We start from the raw sequence: 18,619 nt of genomic DNA on the forward strand, positions 1-18,619 counted from the left end.
GTAGAAATAGTAGAAATAGTAGAAATAGTAGAAATAGTAGAAATAGTAGAAATAGTAGAAATAGTAGAAATAGTAGAAATAGTAGAAATAGTAGAAATAGTAGAAATAGTAGAAATAGTAGAAATAGCTGAATAGTTACGGAAGCAAAAGAAAGCTCGTGATATTATCTTCCCTCCCTAGTAAGATAGTACCCAGGCAAGTATAATGAAGAGTCATAGATGGTATGTACATGCAAACGCAATCTTCATGCCCTTTTCTCACTCCTTTTGATGCTTTGCAGCCTCGCCTCTCCCTCAGCACACGAGTGTGCGTACTCTCCACGCAATTTCTAATCGAATTGGAGAATATAGCTCTTCCGCTGCTTTTCAAGAGGGGGTGGGTTTGGGGACTGGTACCCCATCATCCCTTGGCAGACATAGCAAGGCTGATGAAACGCCCACTTCGGTGGTTGAAGGGCGATGCCAATCTCATTTTCGCCACCTAGAAAGCTGTCGTCCCCCCTCATTTGCCCTATCGCTGCTAAACGAGACATATATTTGAGCTCTTTCTCTCCAAGAGCACGAGTTGCCTGGTGGCCTCGAAGATAAGCCAGCTCTTTCTCCTCCTTTTGGCGGAGTGCCTGGAAAGCCCTCAGTGCCAGTGGGATGTACTCCTGGAGCCGAATGTCGCGTGCCTTCCTGGTAATGGCAGACACGGCCGTCAATCCGCCCCATGATGTCTGGTTTGCGCCGAAGACGACACGGGATCGATCCTCGGTTGCTGCGACAAAGAGCATAGTAGGTCGTCCACACTTGCCAAAAGTGACCCTCTCTATACCCGGCGGTAGGTCAGGCAGCGACAAACCTCTTTGCATATCGAGAGAAGCTAAACATGGTTAGCAGACTGCATGTGAGTGCGTGTAATCTCATTGAATATATCCAGTAGCAGCAGTAGCAGCAGTAGCAGCAGTAGCAGCAGTAGCAGCAGTAGCAGCAGTAGCAGCAGTAGCAGCAGTAGCAGCAGTAGCAGCAGTAGCAGCAGTAGCAGCAGTAGCAGCAGTAGAAATGGTAGACAAATGGTAAAACTTACAGAGCAGGACACGCGTTATGTGATCAGTTGGGGCGGACGCCATTTTATTGATACATGCCAACTGGTATAGTAGTTGGTATGGACTGGCCGTCGGGACCTTGTCTCCTACTTGTGGAGCTTTCCAAACAAAATTGAAGCCTGCTGTCGCCAACACATCTGCCCTGACACTTGAGAAGCGAGTAAAGGCCGATTGTGCATCAGTCAGCTTTGAGCCAATGGACTGAACGGGCTTACTGCTTGGCGAGGCGGGTGTGTAAGCGTAAACATGGAGTCTACCCTTGATTTTGACCAGAGAATCCAAAACAAGGACCTGCGAATAATATAATAGGCTCTTAAGGAACTCCTCGGCGGCTAGAGTGCGCCTTTTGTGAAGACCCATTGCCTGAAACATGGCGATATCTTCGGTAAAGCCGATGATTGCGCGACGAATGACATCGAGAGGCTCGGACCATGTAGCTTGAACCTCTACGTAACTCATGGGGCGGAATATGATTTGAGGCTTCATAGCCGGGAACTCTCTGACAAGTGTCAAGGGGGCCATTGTGTCGAAAAAGGTCAAGACGAGCCTGTATGAAGAAGGTAGGTTGTGAAGTCTGGTATCAAAAAAGAGTTGTCAGTTCTAGAAAGGTACATGGACCATGCTAAGTATATGTATACACTGAGGGCGTGCAAGTCACTCGGGTGTGAAGCATATATGACATAGCCCTTCTCACTTATCATTGACAATTAAGAATTTAAAATTTCAAGCGGTGAATCACCGCTTATCTTTCAAGCACGGGTATGCACACAGATGATGTGACGCTGCTGTGGAATACTACCTTTTATCTTAAATTTAGATAGGCATACATGTATATTGTTCTCATGTGCCCCATCTGTGAATCACTACCTTTGCTTCCAGTCAGTAGTTTATGTATCATGTGGCCTTTCTGTGAATCACTGCTTTTGCTTCACAACGGGTAAGCACATGTATCATGTGGCGCTCTTGTAAAGCCCTTTTCGCCTTAAACACGGGTATGTGGTTGAATTACGTAGCCCTTCTTTTACATATAATAGTTCTCCACGGCAATAATATTTTTTGGAAAATTAAGACGTCCAGTAACACTTGAATATGGTAAATATATCCTCCTATGTGTAGATATATTGTCTTATTAAGCTAGATGGAGTGCCGGATAACAAAACTAAATTGTTGAATAATATTTCCCTAAATTCAGCATTTATTATTTGCTTTTCCACAATAGCAGCCTTTTCACAGTAGTAGCTTTTCCACAATAACAGCTTAAGCTTTTGTGTTCAAGTGAGTCACTGTTTCAGTGGATCAGCACGTGGCTCACTTTCCAACATGTCTGTGAAAAACTTGAAGTTAAAGTGAATGGCTGCTACCTACATGTACCTACACAACCCTCTTCTCACTACCCAACTACCTATAAAAGCAGCCCCCGTCCCCGTCTAATCCTTTTCCCCCCCAATCTCTCCATCGCTCCCACATCTCTCATCTCTCATCTATTTCCCATCTCTGGTCTCAGGTATTATTTTTGGCCCATCATGGAGCCCACAAGCCGCAACGCTCGTTTTGACGAGATTTTTGATCAGTTATTTCATCACTCCCTCAACACCGAAGAGTTCATGAAAGTTTTTCACGAGTTACTCCCAGATCCAGAGGAGCGCCGCGCATACAGCCAATACTGCTTCATACAGAGTCAGCCGCATTTGGCCAATCCTGCTGGTATTTTAACGCCGGATCGATTCATTGAAATCGCAGATAGAATCAACTTCCTCAATTCGACGGAACGCAAAGAGCTACTGCCCGGACTCACATGGGATTATCGGCCGTGGATTCCCCTTGGCTACGAGGATACAACATTCTACCGCCTGCTTCCATCCATCCACAACTTGTCGCCGCAGAACCCGGAGTGGCCCAAGACAGACTATGAAGTTTTGGACACTGCATTTCTTGGCGTGAACACTACAGTGCAGCCCCGTGAGCCATCTCAGCCACTTAGCCGCCGCGCACTCAATCTATCAGAGCAGTCGACCCAGTCAGCAGAGTCAGATGACGCAGATGCCCCGGGATTTGTTTTCCACGAGCTCGGCGAGCTGCAGTGTTTGGAATGTGACACCTTTTCTGAGATGCCGACAACGTATGAGGAGGGCAAGAACTGCAGAGGAAACTGGCGACCGACTGGCTTCCATGTTGTGGCTCGGCTTGGCGATTTCGGCCATATGAACGGAGTTTATGTCATCTTCAACATGCAACCAGACGACGAAGTCACTGGCCTGCCGAGACAAATCACAGACAGCGAATGGGGTATCCCGCCCAGCTCCCCCGAAGCGCAATTCTCATGCGCAAAGATTGGCAGAGCTTTACGAGATTTCGGGTTCGGGAAGAGGCTGGCATGGAATGAGCAGATTCAGCATCCAGTCGAATTAGTGTGGGCGGTGAGATCATCAACGGGGAGTGCGATGCGCGTAACGGTGGACAGTAACTACAAGACGCGCTCGTAGATGTACTTTGACATGATGAAATGTGGACAGAATGGGATAGAGCTTTTTCCACGAAATGAAAAACTAGATATTCTAGATAGTGATAATCTATAACAAATCTACTGATGCCACTGATGCCACTGATGCCACTGATGCTACCTCTTCTAGGTACTGGTAGTTGTTATATGCCGTAAGTTACAACATCCATGCCAGGCCACGTAACCGACTTCTCTAAAGTAAAACCGAAATCACACCAAGATGTCAAGGCTCTATTGAACAAAAGAGAATGGCAAAGCTCTATCAGCCAGAGCGCAAGGATTATACAGTGAGATGGTCGATGGGATGCAAAGCTCTATCAGCCAGAGAAAGAAGACGATGGCGAGATGAGAGGAGATGGAGAAAGAACAAGTGAAAGCAGTGACTTCTACCTAAGTAACGACCTATGTCATTAAGGCCAGGGCGCTATGTATGAAGCGTTACAAGAGTTTGCGCTGAGAAAAAGTAAAAAGTTCGGCGGTGACTCAGATAATCGTGTGGCTGCTGCTGTGGAAAGTTACCTACTCGAGGACCACATATGCCTTTTAGTACCTCCTAGTGTCAACAGCATAAAGGGGCTGAAAGTTTTGGATGTTCCAAGGTTCGCAGGTTGGCATACATGTAGCTGCGCTGGAGATGGTCGATGCGACTGGCAATTCCAGACCCTGCTTGTACCTGGTGTAGCTGGTTTGCCGCTTTATTGTATTGTATTTGACACCGGACCAAAAGCCACTCAGTAACATTGGGTAGAAGTTCATTAGTAATTCCCTTTCTCAAATTGTAGATAGGTCGGCATGCGTCTAAGAATCCCGTTGACACCGTTGAGTTGTCTAAGAGATAAACAGCTTTTAGATGCTTGGACTGCAGCAGATCCAGGCCTCGTAGAATTTGATGACTTTGGAACCCCTGGCTGGTTCAGTATTGCGGTTTTTTTTTTTCTTCTTCTTCCGTTTGGGATGGAGTATCCTTACTTCTCGATGCGTGTCAACATCAAAGCAGACAGATCTCATGATAGCCGGTAGCCTTGCCCAGGCAAACATTGAGAAGACCCGCAGACTTCCGATGTCTTGCATGTGCACACTAATGCGATGCTGTCATATAGTATTGAACGTATCATCTTGGGCATTTGCCTCGATGCTGCTATACAACTTTGTGGCGGCAACTCTAGGTGGAACTTAACAGGCCATATTCAGGACATTATAGTGATACTTTAATGGAACCTATGTTATTGCGGATATACTCGTACACACCGATTCAGATAACGGTTTTCTCCATTCAAGGAAAATATATTCAGCATCTCAATCCCGTTACTAATCCATCGTCCCAACTTGCATCCCAAGCTCCAGCTTTGGCAATAGCATCGGTAGCGGCAGAAAGCCTGTGCTATAACGAAACATAAATCTGGATGCTGTAAATACACCGCAGAAGCTTCATGCTTTCTTCCTAGTCCAATACCTGGCTCTGTAGTCGCACCTTTCGACAGTCTCTAGAAGGCTTTCACCGCCAGTAACATATAGTGTTCGAATCAAATGTGACGCGTCATCTTCCTTGTAGCAGAAGCCGCCTTCCATCTCGCCGCAAGAAGTCTCGTTTGCGCCGAAGACAAAGGGATCGATCAAATGTTCTTGCGACACAGCGAAGATCATACTGGGCTATTCACAGAGATGATATGGACAAGCTGTTGGGACCATATCCTGTTGAGACAGAGGACAGATCCTCGGTACATGTCATCTAGTAGAGCAGCTGATATGGAAAAGTTGTTGGAACCATATCGCCTGTTAACGAAGTCTGCCGGCCTGTCAGCGCCTTATCAAGTCGAGATATTGTAAAGCGAGTAAAAGATCGTCTCGCATCTGCCAGCTTCAATCCATTTGGGTGGCTGGTAAAGCTGGTGTGCTAGAGTAAACTTGCAATTCGCTCTCCAACTTGGCAAAAGGACCCAAAATATATTTGCGAGTGATGAAGAAGGCTGCAGACCTGCAATGCTCAACGCCACCATGATGTCAAAGGTCGGCTAAATGACAGAAAATTGGTGCAAGGCCTATATAATATGCCAACAAGCCGCCTCCAAAATACCAAGCAGTGCATCTAGACACGTTGAAGTGCCATCTTTCTTGAACAGAACCTTCACCTTTCTTCCTAATCTGCTACAAGTACTACATTTCCTTCAGTCCCCCCACCTTGAGATGGCCCAAGATAATAAAGACATACTTGGGTTCGTGCCCAAAAGTGCATGTTCTTCGACCTGCTGGGTGACAATCCAATGGTTGATCAATCATGAAGTAATGTAACATCTCCTCTCCGAACTTGGATCATACAATTTATTGATACTGCACTCGACTACACCGCAGTCAGTGTTATTCTACTACTAGTAGATGATCTTTACCCCACTTATTTTAGGAATGCTGCACTTTATATCGCAGTTGTCTTTTACCCTTTAATACAAACAGATTTCGAGCCGCACGAGACTAATAACATTAGCTACGAAATTGCAAGGGCAAAGTGAAGTCGAGATTGTTTTCTTTGAACCATTTGATCGATCTGAAAGCTACAGGTAGTTGGCGTACATAGATAGTCACAGTCGCCCTAGATTGATCGAGGCCATTCAAAATCGGCCATTGATGCGCGCGAAGCTGGGAATGGTCTGCTGGTCATTTGTATGTTTCCTGTTTACTTCATACCATTGATGAATCGAGCACAGTGTAAATGCAAACATGAAGCGATTAGACATGGTTCGAATTTAGCAACCCGGGGCGTCTACAGCAGATTCTGTCTTCTCTTCCATGCCACTTTCCATGTGATAATCATGTGTCTGCAGGGGAGGCCCTTTAAGACGCCGACTGCCGAGTCTCTACCGATATTCTAGATTCATGTACGATAGACAAACAATTTGCCCTGAATTACCAACAAGACGTAATCAGAGCGTTGGGTCGTATTTACGGCTACTAGAAAATCTCCGAGGACAATGCTTGAAAGTTGCCCCCTGGCGGTGGCGGAAGCTGAGGTAAGGCCACTCAGATGGATGGATTTTGCTCAGATTCGACGTGCATGTGGTGGGCTGACCAGATCCATGGTAAGTTTTTTATCTCTCACGTCATGCGTTTTTGGCCCTCTTATTTTCTCTTTTTCTATTATTATAGCTGGCTGTGACCAATGGTTGGGATTCCCAACAACCAGGGAACAAGTAAAGGGGGCCAAGTTAGATGAATTTCTGATCTCAGGTTGAGTAACACCGGGAGATAGGCGTGCTGGCGGAGCATGCTTAGATGGTGCATGTCTTGTCAAATATTCCCGTTTGTCCGTGGTGCTACCTTGTTTAGTAGCTGTGGCCGCACTGTGCTTCCATTGTTTTGGTGTTTGTTGTCTGAAAGATTGTGCAGATTCCTTCAGACCGACACAGATGAGGCGGTAGGCAGATGGACGAATGAAGGAGCTGGTGTGGTGCAGGGCTATGCAGAGAGATGCATGCACGCAAGCAACGGTAGCCGTCTCGAGACATTCACAAGGGTCCATTGTCTGTCCACATCAGAGCTTGTCCATACAGGCACTATCAATCAATGCTAGGACGGACTAGAGCAGCAAGTCGAAAAGGGGCCAAGAAGGGGATCTGGATCAGACGAGCCGAGATGCGATGGCGATACGATTCAGCCTGAGTTGGCGGTCAAGAAGAACGGCATAGCCTGATGGGATCAAGTGATCGTGGACAGCAACCAGATTGACATTTGATGGAACAATCAATGAATATTGCAGCACGGTCCTTGGGGGCTCTTGGGCCACTGTGCCGGCCGGGGCTCCACCTGCATTAGCCGCTGGGACCGCCACGGCGCACCGCTAGTGTCAGCTTCCAGTGCCTGGTAGGCTTCCTGGTAGGCCTGAACGAATGGGACGAATGGGGGCACGAATGGGGGCACGAAACGGCTCGCATGACCGACGACCGCCAACTCGACGTCACTCGCTGCAGCAGCTACTGTCACCTGTAGCCTCGTCTGTCTGAAGAAGTCTCTTCCTCCCTTTTCAACCTGACCCTCTCTTGCTCTGCTTGTCCTGTTAATGTTTTTGGATATTTTCTTCTTCTTTCTTTTACAGATACATACTTGTATATACTGTAACCATCACATATATACCGAGTCCCCGCCATCTCCCCGCCCAAAGCCAGCTGCCAAAGGATTGGAGCAATCCCCCGGCCTTGTCCCGCACATCCTCGGCTACCGCCCAGCTACTGCTTTTAACCTTAGTAGCTTCCGCGGGGCCGCAATCGCTCGTCGCCACAACTTAAGAGTCAGACGAGGCTTTCAAGTCAGAGACACAGACTCGCTGCCATCTGCGTGTTTGCTGAGATTGTCCATATTCTTATGCGCCGCGTCTTACGGTCTCTCCAGCAGTGCCACCGCAGCAGCTTCACCTCGGCCGGCCTTGCAATCCTGCCTTAGACGCTGCCCCTCATCTTGTCTCGCATTACGGCACTCTTCTTCTTCTTCTGCTATTTCTGCTACTTCTGCAACTCTCCCTCTTCACGCTCCTCTCCATTGATTGCTTCTCTCGACACCACCTGTCCACGGCGTGTCCTTCTGATCCTCTGACATACCCAATTCTCTCTCTGATCTCTGGGGGAACGCGCGCGCGCCGCTGCTCCCCCGCCAGCGCCCATCATGTCATGGCGGGCGTCCGAGACCCTGATGGACACCATCCGCCACTATGCCCGGTTCCCAGCAACCGGCGTGAGCCTGCGCCAGATGGTGCAGTTTGGCGATAAGCCGTCCACAGGTGCGTTGTCCTCTTCCTGCCTCGCGATACTCGATCCATGGCCCTGATTGAGTCGTTGCGCCGCTTGAACCTTGAGCCGTGCTGACATCATCGCCGCAGGTACCCTCTTCCGTGCCTCACAGTTTCTGGCCGAGGAGCTGCCCATCCGCCTGGCGCATCGCGTCGAGGAGCTGGAAACCCTGCCCGACGGGCTCAACGACATGCCGTCGGTGCAAAAGGTCAAGGAATGGTATGCCCAATCCTTCGAGGTACGTCTGCGCAATGCGCATGTCTTGCTTTTGGCAATGCCGAGGCTAACCCCAGGTCCGATTGTAGGAAATCACCCAGCTGCCCCGACCGAGACTCGCCAAGGACACAAAGGAACGACTCATGAAGCCGGCCAAATATGGCTCGCGCGGCTTCTTACAGCTGTCCGAATCAACGCCGAACCCATCCATTGACGAGGGCGAGGCCTCGGGCTGGGGGAACCTCCACCTCAACAGCAACGGCCACTCCAATGGCAATGGCAACGGCCATGGAAAGGCCCGATCCGTCGCGCGGAGATACTTTGCGACCGTCGACGACAACGGCGACTGGCCGCCCGAGCTGCAGCTCTACAACCAAAAGTTCGCCCAGTGCCTGCACAAGATCAAGAGGCGGCACGACAGCGTCGTCACCACCATGGCCCAGGGCATCCTGGAGTACAAGCGCCGCCGCCAGCGCATGCAAATCGACTCCAACATCCAGTCCTTCCTCGACCGCTTCTACATGTCGCGCATCGGCATCCGCATGCTCATCGGCCAGCACATTGCCCTGACCGACCAGAGCCACCACCGCGACCCCACCTACGTCGGCGTCATCTGCACCAAGACCAATGTCAAGGAGCTCGCGCAGGAGGCCATTGAGAATGCCCGCTTCGTCTGCGAGGACCACTACGGCTTGTTCGAAGCCCCGCGCATCCAGCTGGTCTGCAACCCGAACCTGGACTTCATGTACGTCCCGGGCCATCTGTCACACATGCTCTTCGAGACGCTCAAGAACTCCCTGCGCGCCGTTGTCGAGACCCACGGCATGGACAAGCAAGAGTTCCCCGTCACCAAAGTTATCGTCGCCGAGGGCAAGGAAGACATCACCATCAAAATCTCTGACGAGGGTGGCGGCATCGCAAGAAGCGCCATTCCCCTGGTATGGACCTACATGTACACCACCGTCGACCGCACACCCAATCTCGACCCCGACTTCGACAAGAGCGACTTCAAGGCACCCATGGCGGGCTTCGGATACGGTTTGCCCATCTCACGGCTCTATGCCCGGTACTTTGGCGGCGATTTAAAACTCATCAGCATGGAAGGGTAAGTTCCGCTAGTCCTATGACCTGCATATCATGCAGGTCTTCCTCACCGCTAGTTTTGAACAATCGAAATGTGCATACTGACCCGCCTCCCCTGCTTCCTTAGCTACGGCACCGACGTCTACCTCCACCTGAACCGCCTGTCCTCATCGTCAGAACCCCTCCAATAGCAATTAAGCACCGCCCACGCCAGAACCTCCTCGGCGCTCAGCATTCGCAGCAGGCTCAAGAGCAGCTCGCGCGAAGTGACTGAGCGTCGGCAGGTGGGGGACGCCGAGGCGGTGGTGAATGCGCCTCCAAGCAGCTTTCTCAACAAGGACGACAAGCAGCTGTAAGAATAGGATTAAACATAAAAAAGCAAAGGGTGGTGATGATACCAGGCTTCATTACATCCCCTCTCTCTGACACACACAAACAACGATACACACATGTACACACACGAATACTAACGCGCACACAATGCGAAACCGCTTCGATACCTGGGAAGTAGAAGATCTTCTACTCCCTAAGCCTGCCTGCATTGCATTTTCACAAGCATTGTAGACCGAGCATACGCCATTTCATCTCATCTGCATAGGAGCAGTCCTACAAGCAACACAACGCACGTACACACACACATATATAACTACTTACTCGCCCGTTGCAAAAGGCATCTGTCACGGTTGTATCGAAATCAAATCATACCATCCATCTCTTCTCCCCAAAGCAAAGGGAGGGAAAGCAAACCATGTACCGAAATACTACTACTTGAATATATACTTGAATAGGATAGGATACGACAAGAAAGGAAAGAATTGGGCAGGACAGGACAATCTAAAAGAAATCAATGTTATGATGTTTGTTTTTTATTCTCATCTCGCATTAAGGTGAAGACCATCGTCTCATATCTGTGAACATCCCTAGTATCTCTAGTACCTCTAGTATCTCTAGTACCTCTAGTATCTCTAGTACCTCTAATATCCCCAGTATATCTAGCATCTCTAGTATCTCTGGTATACCTAGTCTTCTTCATCGTCATCCGGCTCACAAAAGGCCGCGAAGTTATGCTGCTGAGCACGATGCTTCACCGGGGCAACCTGTCGAGCTGCGAGGTGGTGGTTCGTTCCAAACTGGCGTAACTCCGTTGAGGTCATCCGGACCTAGATAGTCTTAGCGTTGATCGATAGAATAGGCGGAGAGATACTTACACCTTTGGCCCATTTGTTCCTGCCTGGGACTCCAGCATTCGAGCTTTGTCCTCCTGCATCGCTAGAAGCCCCGATCGAACTGCCTGCAACTGAGCTTGCTGTGAGGGACTTGACGTTTCGGTGCTGAATGCCCGCCGGGTCCCAAGCGTTGAAGGATACTCGGCGTGGTTTGTTCGAATCTCGCATCTCTCTGGCCGTCGTAGCCGTCGAAATGCTGCTCGGATTGAAATCGCTCTCACTGGGGGCGTACTCGGAAGCGTCGTTATGAGAGGGCATCTGTTGCTGTGCGACGAGGCCGCGAAGATGCGGCGGTAGTGCGTTACGCGGTGCAGACGCAGACGCAGACGCAGACGCAGACGCAGACGCAGACGAAGACGCAGACGAAGACAAACGACCACTGAGAATGGAAGCCACATCGAGTAGAGACGGATCAATATCTTCCAAGCCAAGGGACGATAGACTAGTGATTGGTGCCTGGGGCACGAGATCATCGGAAAAGAAATCAGTGTCATCGACAAAAGTGGCTGGCCACATTTCTCCGCGTTCCTCTTCGACGGAGACATGGCCAGTCTCGAGAGGCGCAGGCACAACCTCTGGCTCCTGTGTTTCCATCCAGGCAGTGCATCTTTTGCAATGCTTTGAAAATCATCAGTGGTGTGAATTGGAAGCAGTATATGGAAGAAAGGAGACCTACAACGCTCTCATGCCTCTTGCTATTGCCACTAAACTCGTTCAACGGCTTGGTCAGTCCACACAACTCACAAGTCATCTCTGTTCGTTGGCTAGAGGTATGCTCCTTGCAAGTCATTCCAGAGTTGGCCGCATCGATGCGCAGTCGACGGTCGATCTGGTACTGAACGAATCTTTGTTGGCTCTTGGAAAATGCGTCAAGAGGCTTCCACTCTCCGCCAACTTTGCACCGAAACCTAGGCGCCAGTATAAGATTGTGATGGAATACAGTTTGGGGAGGATTTCGTTCATACTTGACTGGGACGGCTGGCTGCATTGCCCTAGACCAGGTCAGTTAGCCAAGTGAAAGTGAGTTGACTTCATCAGCTGCTGTGATGAGGTGCAGGCCTGGTAATGGCAGGACATAGGCGAAGAGACTTACGAGTTGAACTTGGAGCCTGTATTCATGCTCGCCATGGTTCAAGAATGCAAAGAATGTCCTGAAGTTGCGTGTGCCGGTGGGAGAAAGCACCAAATGGGATGATGGCGGATGATGAAGAGAGAGGAAGAGAGGAAGAGAGGAAAAGGAAGAAGAGGAGGAGAGGAGATTTTATATCTGCACGCCACCTGCTCTGATTCGGGGCAGGTGCCAACGTCTGGCAAGGCCGCTCTTCTAGCTTCCCTCCTTCTTGTTTGGCAGAAGAGCCGGCAAATTCAGGCATCTATTTCGCAAAGCTGCAGCCGAGCAAGCCTGCTATTATTCCGTGCTCACCTCTATTTGCAAGAAGCCAATATGGGTAGAGACCATGCCGCCTTACATCGATGCAAGAGACATCTGAAGTAGGAGAAGCGTGGATACACTTGCGTATAACCTGAGAGATGCACACATACAGTTGCATTTATTTTCTAAAAAGCTCAAGGCATCTTGGTCAAGTTTGACACTTAAATGTGTGCTACGTACTACAGGTGTGCATCAGGAGAGATATTCAAAAGTGTTTCCCTCGCTGCGAGAAAGAAGTTGAGTAACGTTTCACTGATATGCGCAGACACAACTTGACTAATATCAAATTGAACTTTAATTGTTCAATGAGCGTATATAGACTTCCAAATTGGGTTTGCGTTCTGATATTCTTTATTATATGGATGAGAATCGATCTCTGTCCAGCCCATCGTCAAATCGTCAATCAGGCATTGTAGACAGGAGATACTGGCTACGGCTTCATAGCCAGGGCTCTTGGTTTGTAGAAGGCTGATAATGTAGGTTATTTTCAACATTGGACGAGACTGGTGACTTGAGGAATGGTATGAGAAATGAAAATTAGAAGAGGGAAGATTATTTACATCTTTATTTTTATTAACTAGTTCCCAGTCTGGGCTTTGAACACCACCAACATCAAAAGCTACACTTGATCTTTTACGACTTACCAAGCACATGTAAGCATTTAGAAACCAATGATTGAGCATTAAATATCCTTGATTAATTCACTGTTCTCTTCAAAGATAGGCGCTCGGGTTGGTTCTATGGCTTTTTGTTTTATCAGATCTGCCTAGCATATATGATGGATGGTGTTCATCTGCTATTGAGAAGCTTCATCAGTTACCAGCGAAAAAGACTACATGTAATAAATCTCTGCAGGCAATATCAAGAAGAACTAAGCAAACAAGTGCAAATCATTCAGAGACTATCTTCTCAATCAGATATATACAACTGCACAGCAACTTGAGGAGTTCCATCGCACAGCTTCAAAATGTAGCTACGAGCTTTCACGTTTTACCCTGCAGATGCAATGTCCTCGATGATCGGCACAGTCCATTCCGCTGATCTCAACTCCCATCAGACGGATTCTCCGCGCCTACGCGACCTTGTATATGCACTTGCTGCTTTTCACCATTATACTCAGGCTTAAAAGCTTCACGGCGCGTCCCCAGTGCCGCTGCAACGGGTGGTTCAACCAATTTTACAAAGCGCCATGGGCCTGTTTCGCCCGGGGTGCATGTACATATGTCGTACAGGTATATCCGCAAAAGAGCCAGGGCTGCCCAAGACAAGGTTCCAGCTAACACCCGTCGACTGGTCTCGTGAACAAATTTGGAAGCAGGCGAACGTGGTTATATCCCCGATACCGAGATTGATTCACACGTGCATCGTGCGATAGCACTCGTATATACTACAGGGCTTTTTGCTCGCCAAGAATGGACCTTTTGCTGGATAGGCACTCAGTCATTCCAAAAAGCACCCATGCGATGCGCGAGATGAGCGGCCAGACCGTGTTCCGGTTTTTGATGGTCATTGTGTGACAAGCCAGTCCTTCCCGCTGAGCGAAGACGACATACCTTGAAACATCAAGAAACGGATGGGCCTACCATTTGACCATTTCTTTCTCGCGCCGTCCAATGCTCAGGCCACAAGGCACCAGATCTGCGACGGAGCCCAGAATCGGATAGGGGCTGGGCTGCCGTGAATTGGAAGCTGGCTAGAATGACTGCTAGGGGAGCAAATCCCGTGTTCCAGGTCGGCTGGCCGTTCCGGACTCCCGTCGCCCCCATCGCCATGAATATTTGATGGGAGAGACCAGGCCAGGTTGAATATCGCCACGCTGACCTGGGACAGGCCGCGACTGGCTGGAGGCAAAAACGGCGAGCTGGCAGGCAGCATGGCAGAGTCAAACGCAGAGCGGCGCCCGACGGCTGTCCAGCGATTTATGTGACGGTGCTGCTCCTGGAGGGTTGATAGAAGTCAATATGCTGCTTTTACGCGCGCTTGTGCTACCGATACAGGTATATGATGGACATGCTGGTGCTTCTAGGTCTTGTTACTCCAGATGAGCATGTACCATTCACGAGAGCCTCGATCCAACCAACAACGACGGAAGGGAGGGTTAAATTTAGCCTTGCCGGCAGTGGTACCAAGACAAGCTGCTCCTGTCTCTCATCTGGCCGGTGAGGCTGCTCCCAAGCCATTCAGCTCCACTCCACCATCTCCGTGAAGGTCGCCACCATTCAGGTACACAAAAGACGGCAGTGTGTGTCCTTGCCAAGCTTGCCTATCAACTTATATCCCTTGCTGCCATAGATCAACGCTATCAGACGCACTGGTGTTTTCCTCTGGGAAAGCAAAGCAGCCCCCACACTGCCCGTACGTGCGAGCATGAATGCCATTGCCAAGTACCTGTACATGTACTTACAGCACTTTATTGTGCCACTGTGATATTCATGCCTTCATGTTGTCAGCTTGGATGCTCACCAAGCCTGACATGCAGCTGAGACATGCAGCGGCATCGTTCCCCGGGTCTCTCTCGCACTGACAGTCCAATGTTTCTTTTCAGCCACACATCCTCCCTTTCTTTCTTGCATCTTGCTAAGTGCTGGCAGAAACACGAGGGGCTCTTTGGTCATTGCTTTCGTTCTTGCTTGCTGCGGGGAAAACAAAAAGAAAAGATTAGCTGCTAGTAGTAGACGGCGGCCGAATGAGACAGACGTTTGCTGCAGTTGCAGCAGCCGCCTGCCTGCCTGCAGCCCGGATGCACTGCTAGCAGTTCCGCATGGACGGTATCACGGGCATGGGTCTGGCCTGGCCTGGGTTGGTTTCTCTTCCCCCTTGCATACGCTGCTAGGGCTGGAGTTTTCAGCTACCAATACTTTGGTGTCAATCCAATATTCTGGTGTCAACGATTTCGAGTAGAGTACGAATAGGTGTTCGAGTTCGAGTGCTCTTGATTGATTTATAGATCGGTCATATATCATGTCGCTTATGGCTCTTACCTACGAGTTATTGGTAAGTATTACTGGTGACAGCTCCCTTTGTGTGCAAGACCCAAAGCTTGCTGCACTCCATTACGAGCTCATGGCAAAACACATCAGTTCGAATAGGCAGTCCGGCCCTGACCGAAGGCTATGCGACTGGTATCCAGTCCATGTGGGTGGAGCTCATCGGGAAGAAGTGATGAAGAGGGCAACGTGAGCCCGTAAAAAAAGGTTTTTGTAACAGGCCGTAAAACGACCGCTTCTGATACCGTAGCGTCGCATCACACACTCTCTGTGCCTTCACATGCTTGAGACACTTCATGTAGCTTGACAGGTACCGTGCATGCAGCGAACAGGCTGGGACGGGTGACGCCACAACACTTGACGTCGCATGAGTCGCCTGTTTGTTTCTGATAGCCGCCCCCCTCTCGGCCAGGCTCAATGTATCGGGGGTGAGCCTCCTTGCAGTTCTTTTGGCCGGGCTTTACTGGATACATGTACCGTTGAATGAAGCTACAAAGCATGGCCAGTTCCAAGAACGTCCCCTTTCCGAGGATGGTTTCCAGTACTGTAGGCAGCGGCTGGAGGCAGCAGTGATATTCGTTTGCGGAGGCAAAAACCCGTCATGATGGATATATCACGCTGGATCTGCCGCGTAATGCGACTCGTGGCGGCACTTGCTTGCAAAGCTATGCTCCAAGGCTTACTGCCTAGCATATTTCATGCAAACGACGAGAAAAAAAAATGCTCATATCTCCGTGCTTAGTATGTGGTGGCGTCTCATGCGACCGATGTATCTCTACAAGTACATGGAGGCAAAGAGATCAATTCAAAAAGAAATACACGAGAATAAACGACGCTCCCTGGAGTATAAAGCAATGGCTGTCCAAGTTGCGCGCCACGGCAGCGAGCCGTCGCGATCCGGATGGCTGGAAGCCTGAACAGCTGTTCCTGCACATCCCTGCCACACCTGGGACTCGCAAACAGACTAGGCCTGGCTGTAGGGCCTGATCAAAATTGATGGGTGTCAGGTCGTGCTGGTGTCTGAGGGAGCCCAATCGCGCTGTAGGATTGAGCCCAGGCGAGATTGAAAACTTCAAAAGCAATCACTGTTTGTAGTCTGTTCTGTAGATGAGGTGGAATGTATTATTCCACAGCTAATATAGCAGTGATATTAACAGAACTCCATAGTATGTCACCATATGCTATATCCCAAGAATAACTCGAGTGAATAGTACAAGATCAAGGACCTCGCGGGGCAGATCGAAATCACCAATCTCGCTCCTCTAGCACTCATTGATCAAATTCAAAATTTACAGCGCACTCGGTAGCCTCGGGGTACTTTTTAGTGACCGGAACACATTGAAACATCAAATGGCAGATGCCCCCCAATCCATGCGTCCTAATCCCAAGCAAGCTAGAAATGTTATATTCGCTGCTCAGAGCAGCCTAGCTGCAGTGGGGAGGGACCCTTTTGGCGTTCCAGCCGACGTCGCGTGTGAGCGCCTTCGCTTATGCAGCAGCTGGGAGCATGATGAAAACAAAACAAGAACCCGAATAAGAAGAGAGAGAAAAAAAGCAAATTGTGAAGCAGCCGAGATGAAGAGAGATTGACGCTGGAAGGAGTACCCCGTACGCACAGAATAGGCTATTATACCTCATTCCGAGGCACGCTCTGTGTCAGCGGCTAAAGTATCCTTTCTCATTCCGTCGTGTACCAGTACTCCGTATTCCAGCCGACACGCCCCAGCATCAACACGCCGCGGGCCCCAGCACTTTCTGACTGGCCCATTATAGATCCAGTAAAAGGCTGGGAGCGGACTCATTATCCTCGAATAGGAGCGCCGCAAAGTGCCCCGGGACACTTGGGTGGGCGGCCAGCTGGTGCTGCTGTGCTGGCAGCGCGACGTGTGGCTTCTGATAGCAGCACCTATTGCATGCCATGTACCAGTTGGGTAGTCTACATGCTGTATCTGTCTGTATTCTCCGATGCTCGCTCACGATACTACCGTCTGATAGTGCTATGCTAGTACTGTAGGAGCAGTAGCATGTAATAGCAGTGACATTTTGCATTCTTGCGGTGAAGAATACTTGGAAGACAAAGTACACAGTGGATGAAGAGTTTTCTCGTCCATCTGGGGCGTTTATGCCCGATTGAGCCGTGTTCATGTTGGCACCAGGTATTCGAGCCGCTATCAGTCTTTTGATGCACGCTGCGTGCTGCTGTCATTACAACGGCCCATGTGTATCTCCGATGAATGCTCTCCAGCTCCATGACTACAGCGCTTCCCCTTCCATCTGGGATCCCTTGCCCGCTACGCAAATTGCCCAATTTGAGCGCGACAAAAAGAAGTTCTATGGCAGATTCCACGGCCCACTTGATAAATTAAGAGACGGAGGTCCCTATTCCAGCCCAGTCGAGAGCGGCTTAGTGCATGGCCAGCGCTAGGCCCGGTCCAGCTACAGCAGCGGCTACCGGCCACGGGTACAGATACTACGCCCAGATATGAAGCTACCTGAACGTGGCTGCGGAGGGCGGAGTGGCGGGCGGTAGCTCAGCACCAGGAGCTCGGAAACGGTACAAGCACCTCGAGGCCAGAGCTCGGCGAGGTTGGGAGTACAACACAGCACAATCAGTGGCCTGTTGCTACCTGAAGCTACTGCAGCCCAGCCAAAAGTGCGGTCAATCCAGCCGTGACCTGCGGGAGCTGGCAGCTGCATGTACCTGCTGTTTGCGCGCAGCTCGGCGTGCAGCGCGCTCTGGAAACACCAGGTACTGCGACCAGCAAATGCCTGCATGTACCGTCGCGGGCTCCCCCCCAATCGATCAATCACGACGCACTTTTTTCCCTCCTCCTCTCCAAAATCTCAACCCATTCATGCGAACGGCGGCGACGGCGGAGCCAAACCCCTGCCTGGTCTCTCTCAATTTTTTTTCCCTGACCTTGTCGAAGCCCCCATGGCATGACCAACTCGCTCGCTAACCACTACACACAGCACAGCAGTCCTTTGTCACCCCATACAGCGCAGTAGCAAAATCGAGCTGGGGGGCAGCGAAGGCTTCTGGACCACTCGTTTTTTTCCTTTTTTGCAGCATCGTCGCCGTGCCGCTGCTCTTCAGCCTATCGGCCGGTACAGATACATGGCGAGCTCGCCTCTGCACTGCTTACTCGTATTCCAATTCGCTTATATCGACACCGTGCCCGTACCAGTACATCTCGTGAACCAGAATCACACTGAATGGCATGCAACACCAGCATTTCCACGGCGCAAAAGCACGGGCCGTGAATGACCGACCCCCTGTTGGCGTGTTTGTGCCGCTGCCCATTCTTTGGCTCGC

General features: G+C 50.1%; 4 protein-coding genes across 4 annotated transcripts; 2 read left to right on the forward strand and 2 right to left on the reverse strand.

Annotated features, from left to right (window-relative positions):
• Positions 1-328: 328 nt before the first annotated feature.
• TGAM01_v210899 (hypothetical protein) lies at positions 329-1,447 on the reverse strand (the record flags this gene model as incomplete). The annotated part of the gene is made up of 2 exons (XM_018810305.2): positions 329-864; positions 1,069-1,447. 2 exons carry the CDS (start codon positions 1,445-1,447, stop codon positions 329-331), a joined length of 915 nt encoding a protein of 304 aa, XP_018656497.2.
• A 1,163-nt stretch (positions 1,448-2,610) lies between these two features.
• On the forward strand, positions 2,611-3,570 carry TGAM01_v210900 (hypothetical protein; the record flags this gene model as incomplete). The annotated part of the gene is made up of 1 exon (XM_018810304.1): positions 2,611-3,570. The coding sequence occupies one exon, from the start codon at positions 2,611-2,613 to the stop codon at positions 3,568-3,570; it is 960 nt and encodes a 319-aa protein (XP_018656496.1).
• Positions 3,571-8,234: 4,664 nt separating this feature from the next.
• Positions 8,235-9,849, forward strand: TGAM01_v210901 (pyruvate dehydrogenase kinase; the record flags this gene model as incomplete). Its single annotated transcript, XM_018810303.1, has 4 exons — positions 8,235-8,349; positions 8,449-8,597; positions 8,665-9,680; positions 9,786-9,849. 4 exons carry the CDS (start codon positions 8,235-8,237, stop codon positions 9,847-9,849), a joined length of 1,344 nt encoding a protein of 447 aa, XP_018656495.1.
• An 828-nt stretch (positions 9,850-10,677) lies between these two features.
• On the reverse strand, positions 10,678-12,012 carry TGAM01_v210902 (hypothetical protein; the record flags this gene model as incomplete). Its single annotated transcript, XM_018810302.1, has 4 exons — positions 10,678-10,818; positions 10,867-11,502; positions 11,561-11,876; positions 11,978-12,012. 4 exons carry the CDS (start codon positions 12,010-12,012, stop codon positions 10,678-10,680), a joined length of 1,128 nt encoding a protein of 375 aa, XP_018656494.1.
• Positions 12,013-18,619: the final 6,607 nt, after the last annotated feature.

The sequence above is a fragment of the Trichoderma gamsii genome, assembly GCF_001481775.2.
Source record: "Trichoderma gamsii strain T6085 chromosome Unknown Scaffold_77.2, whole genome shotgun sequence".
NCBI lineage: Eukaryota > Fungi > Ascomycota > Sordariomycetes > Hypocreales > Hypocreaceae > Trichoderma > Trichoderma gamsii.